Source organism: Hyperoodon ampullatus (genome assembly GCF_949752795.1).
Source record: "Hyperoodon ampullatus genome assembly, chromosome: 2".
NCBI classification, from domain to species: Eukaryota; Metazoa; Chordata; class Mammalia; order Artiodactyla; family Ziphiidae; genus Hyperoodon; species Hyperoodon ampullatus.
The window spans coordinates 110959884-110965207 of NC_136915.1; the positions used below are offsets into that span (position 1 = coordinate 110959884).

Genomic DNA, 5324 nt, shown 5'->3' on the forward strand with positions numbered 1-5324 from the left:
AAAGGAAACTCCAGAGATCACGTTTAGTTGTGGCTGCTACTGTCATGGCCTTTTGGCAACAGGTTTAGTGCTGTGACAGACAGAGACAGGTGGTGGGGCTCATGCACACTCAGTGCCAGTGTGTAGTCTGTCCTTCTTCCCGTCCCACACTCCCCTGTCACATCCTCTTCTCCTTAGCTTGAGGTCATTGGCCCTAGTTGTTTGCCCCTAGAGAGGGGACAGAGCAGAAAAGAGAGAGAGAGACCACCTGGCTGAGGAGCAGAGACTCCAAGAAGCAAGTGGCACCTCCCAGCCCCATCTCTGAAGTAATCTATGGCTGTGGTTGGCGATTGGTATTGGTTATTGAGGTATGTGTAGGTGGGTGTGAAGGAAGCCTGGAGCTTAAACTAGCAGACTGGAGGGTTATATTTCCTGCTTTGTATGTGGTGGGGGGAGGACTGGGCTGACTACAGGGTCTACACCTTCAGCTTCCTGGGACCCTCAGGGAAGAGATGACAATGCTATCCTCAAACTGCAAAAGCACAAGGAGGCCGGCTATCAGGAGGCGGCCTTAGCTGCTGGCATGGTGCAGGCAGGAGGCGTGGGAGATCTATGCTGTTTGGGACTAGCTTCTGGTCCAAGCAGCCTTGGTTCTCTTCCCCTTTGGTATCTGAAGCTGGCTTGGATGGGTCCCCAGTGTGGAAGGAAAGGTCAGAAGAGCTTGGCAGTGACCCGGTTACCCCCCGAGTTCTTATCCCCAGAGGTTCGGGGTGCCACAAACTCAAAGGTCATGTGATGTTTGACCCGGCCTTTGCCTTTGCTCCAGAGGGCAATGAGGCCAAAGCACAGGGTTACTGAGGTGAGGAAGGGGAGGAAGCCGACTGCCAGCACCATAGCTATGCCTCTGCTATCCAGGAAGAAAGGCCCTGGGATCCCTGGCATGGTGATGTTGGGGTCAGAGAGAGTGCTATTTGGTGGTTCAACTTGGATTACTTCCAGCCAGGTCCTCAGGGAGTCATTCCCAGCTACATTGCTGACCACACAGACATAGGCCCCTCTATCCCGTAGCTGCACGGAGCGGATCTCCAGTGTCCCATCCTCCAGGACCCTTACTCTCCCGGCCCTTCCCAGCCAAGGCCCCTGAGGCCTCATCCAGGAAACGATGGGGGCTGGGTCTCCATCTCCAGAGCAGGAGAAAACGGCATGCCCCCCTTCCTCTGCAATGACCCATCGTGGCCCGGACTTTCGGATCAGGGCTGGTTGGCAAGTGAAGTGCCCTGGAGGTAGGATGTCTGAAAACTCCCTCAGGCTCTTCCCCTGGACGTGCTGGGGGCCGGCACAGGCAGGGGGGGACGTGCCAAAGTCCAGGCGGCGGCGGAGCCGGAGCAGCCAGACGAGGCGGCAGTCACAGGTCAGGGGGTTACCAGACAGCCTCAGGGTGACCAGTTTGTCTGGAGAAGGGAAGGCTGTTTCCTCCAGTGTCTGAAGGGCGTTATCCGCCACGTCTAGGAGGTGGAAGGCAGTCAAACCATGGAAGGCATGGGCAGCGATGGAGGTGAGGCATGCCCCTGACAGTCGGAGCTCCTGGAGCCGCACCAGGGGGCTGAGCCTCCGGGCCGGGATGGCAGAGATGGGGTTCTGAGACAGATCCAGGACCCTGAGGAAGCTCAGGTGGTACAGCGCTTGGAAGGGCACCGAGCTCAGATTGCAGCGGGTGATGGCCAAGCTGCTGAGATTGAGCCCAGTCAGGCTCCCAGGCTCCAGAGCCTCCAGAGGTGGCCAGTGATGGATCTCCAGTTCCTTTAGCTGCCCCAGCCCTTGCAGCGACCCTCCTGGCAGCCTCCCAATATCTAATTCTCGGAGCCTTAGGACCCTTAGCGCTGGGAGGCGGGCCAGGGCTGGGCCAGGCACTGTGCTGAGGTTGCAGCGCTCCAGGGTGAGGGTGCCCAGCTTGGCCAGTCCAGCAAAGGCTCCCGGAGCCACAAACACCAGGTGGTTGTCCCCAACCTCCAGCTGCTGGAGGCTGCCTAGCTCCCTGAAAGCTCCATCGAGGAAGAGGACAATCTGGTTGAGGCGAATGTCCAGCAGCGTGAGGGAAGACAGGCCTGAGAAGACCCTGGGGCCCATGATTCGCAGACGGTTGCCCTGCAGCCTCAGGGTGAGCAGGCTCTGTAGACCATGGAAGGCCCCTGGCTCGAGGGTGGACAGCTGGTTGTAGCTGAGGTCCAGTTCCCGGAGCAGGCCCAGGCGGGAGAGCATTCCCCGCTGAAGCCCCCATAGGCGGTTCCCACTCAGGTCCAGGAGCTCGGTGTCCAGCGGGAGTCCCCCTGGTACAGCCTCCAGTCGCCGGTGGGCACAGAGCACTGCCCGGGGTTGGGAGGTGCAGTCACACACAGCAGGGCAGCCGCCGCTGCTCCCCCCAGACAGGAGGAGCAGGAAAAAGATGGGGGGCCACGGGGGCCAGGCTTGCTTTGGAGTAGTGGCCGCAGCCATCCCCTCTTCAATCCTGGAATAGACGATGACATGGCCCTTTTTGGAAAGTGGCTTCAGATGATGGGGACCCTGGACTTCCCTGGGCCTCCTTAGAGGAGAGAGAGATATTGAGCTACCCATCTCAGCATGGCCAGCAACTAGGGTGCAGATCTGAGAGGAATTCTGGTGCACACCTCCCTAGAGCCTTCTGGAGCTCCTCTTCGGGGACTCTGTACTTTCCTCCCCCTCCCAACCCGGGTAACAGGCCAAGTACTTACTAGCTCATGGAACCCTAGTCAAGTGGGGTAAGTTTTAGGGGAGGGAGACAGGAAGCAGCAGGGAAGTAACTTTTGAGTTTCCCTGCATCTGTGAGATCCAGAAATACCTCAGGTCCCTTCTCCCTGATAGCTGCTCTCCCAATCTCTGGTCTGTCCCTCTCTGCCCACCCTTCTCCCAGGTTATCTACCCACAGCTTTGTCTACAGCTTAAGGGGGATCATATCCCTGGATCCTGATTGGAGACAGGCATCACCTTGACTAAGTCATCCAAGGCTGGGAAGCATGTGGGCCTCAGCTCTGCCCCCCAGGCTCCACTTATTGCCTCTCTGCCCTCCTCTAGCCTGGCCCAGGGCCTGAGGCCCCAGACTAACAAGATCCAATCTCCCCAGAACACCTTGTGGACAACACCCAAGCTGCACATTAGATATAGCACAGGATGCAGGGGGTACATGAATCCCTCACAAGAACCCCAAGGGCAACCCCGCCTCCCCTATAGATGACATTAGGGTGTGAGGGACCCAAGAGATGCCCCAGTTTTGTTGCTTGGTCCTCAGACTTAGGCTTCTCTCACCACCTCCTTTGTGGTGTTTTGATTCAAGCCTAGTGTGTGAGTCTGAGGGAGATCTCTTGTCCCCTTTGGCCTCTGCTGCCTGAGAAAAACACAAGAGACAGACTGAGAGCCAGGTAGGCACAGACAAGTGAGGAGAGAGAGCGCCTGGCCAGACGCTGTGGTGGGGACCAAAGGAGCCCTTGGCTGGCACAGCAGATCTCTGGGCACAGGCTGTGTGCACAGCCCGTCAAGTTAAAGTGGTTTCTGGGTGCCAGGGGCCTGGGCAAAATCAGGCGGATGACCACTGGAGCCTGACTGAGGTGATGAAGGAGAAGAGGTCCCATAGACTCACCCTGTTTAGTGACAACCAAGACCCCAAGGGAGGGGAGGTATTGGAATTGGCAAGGGATGCTACAAAGATAGGACAAGAGCCAACTGAGGCAGGAGGCCTCGGTTTCTTTCTAGCCGCAGATCCCAATCACCTTTGACCTTTCAGGTCTCAGGCTTTCTGGGCCCTACAGGGTCAGCTTTCTACCCCACGGCCCATTTTCTCCCAGGTGGAACTTAGGAGAGGCAGTTTAAGAGATGGTGTGATTTCTTCCCCTTTCTTTCCCACTCTATACCCTCTCCTAGAAGGATCGTTCTAGTGGCTACCCTATAGCTACTTCAGAGGACTGTAGTAGCTCAGAAACTGAAGAAAGAGGCCCAAAGAGCAGAGGGATGTAGGACACCATACTGAGGCTTGGGCATGAGAAAGAATGGCACGGCAGAGGCTGCTGAGCACACTCCTCTGTTCTCTATCCCAACCTAACAGGTATGGATGGCATGCTAAGAGTTCTCCAGGCAGAGAAATGTCCCGGCCACCCTCCTTCCCCTGGTAAGTCCACCTGACAGCTAGCTCTTTGTCACTACTGCTGCAGTTGCTGCTCGGCCTTCTTTCCTGCATTCAGCAAAAGTGCAGTGAAGCGTGTAACCTAGCTTCCCTCCTTGCCACTCCTCTGAATGTCCTCTTAGTCTCCGAAGCTCGCTGGGCCAGGGGCTGGGGATCTGGCCCCTTCTCTTTAAAGGTCACTAATGTAATCATAAACTTCCCTTGCCAATCTCCACGGCTACAGGACTGGCTTCCGGCCACTTTGCAGGAAGAGATAGGTGTCAGGACCACTACTTTCTCTCCTTGTATGGGCTGGGGTCTGGGGCATCACCCTCAAGGAACAGGGAGCTTTCTTCTTCTTGTCTCTATGTGGCAGTCCAGAGACACATCTGATCCTGGATATCCTCTTTAAAGCAGACCTGAGTGAGGCATAGGGACGTACACGGGGAGGGGGCTCTTGGAGGTAAGATTTCTGGAATATCCACACGGATTGCAGGAAAACCCTTGCCAGAGGTAGAGAGAGCACCCAGGAAATGGAGGGAGGTCTCCTTGGAGTCCTTCCCTCCGGAGAACCTGGGCCATCTTAGTTTTCCCATCAAAGTCCTATGGGGCCAGGATCGATGGTTGGCTGGGCCTGGGGTGGGCACAGACCCTCTAGCCTTGACGGGTCTGGCCTTGTCTCTGAGAACGTTATGGAGAAGGGCAGCTGCAGCTCTGGGACAGGAGGTGGGTGCACTTACCAGAGAAGCTGGAGGGTGGCATCAAGTTGGGCACTGCATCTGTGCAGGGCTGGGGGCCCGTCCCACTCGAGCTGCACCTCTGCCCCGCACCTCCCCGTGCGCCTCTCTCCCCGCTGCCCCCCTGCCCGCCGCTGCTGCTGTTGCTGCTGCAGCGGCTGCTGCCAAGACCGAGGTAGAGAGAAGAGCCAGAAAGCATTTCTCCTTTTTTTTTTTTTCCTCTCTCTCTTTTTAAACCAGGCGAGAATGAGTCTGCAGCAACCCTGTTGGTGCAAAATAAATAAATAAAGCAACCAGGGAGGGCTGCAGCAGGCGCCACTTCAGGATGGCAGAGGAGGGGAGGGAGCGCAGAGGGAGGCTCCGGAGCCCCGAGGGGTGGAGGGGTCGGCGGTGGAAGCTGCTGGGCAGCTCCGCAGGGTCTCTCGGGCATCCTGATT

At 57.2% G+C, this 5324-nt stretch overlaps 1 protein-coding gene across 1 annotated transcript; it reads right to left on the reverse strand.

Moving 5' to 3' along the window:
* Positions 1 to 690: 690 nt before the first annotated feature.
* LINGO4 (leucine rich repeat and Ig domain containing 4) lies at positions 691 to 5086 on the reverse strand (the record flags this gene model as incomplete). The annotated part of the gene is made up of 2 exons (XM_079696699.1): positions 4891 to 5086; positions 691 to 2485 (listed from the first exon to the last, which is right to left on the reverse strand). The coding sequence occupies exon 2, from the start codon at positions 2470 to 2472 to the stop codon at positions 691 to 693; it is 1782 nt and encodes a 593-aa protein (XP_079552825.1). The 5' UTR covers positions 2473 to 2485; positions 4891 to 5086.
* Between the last annotated feature and the right edge of the window lie 238 nt (positions 5087 to 5324).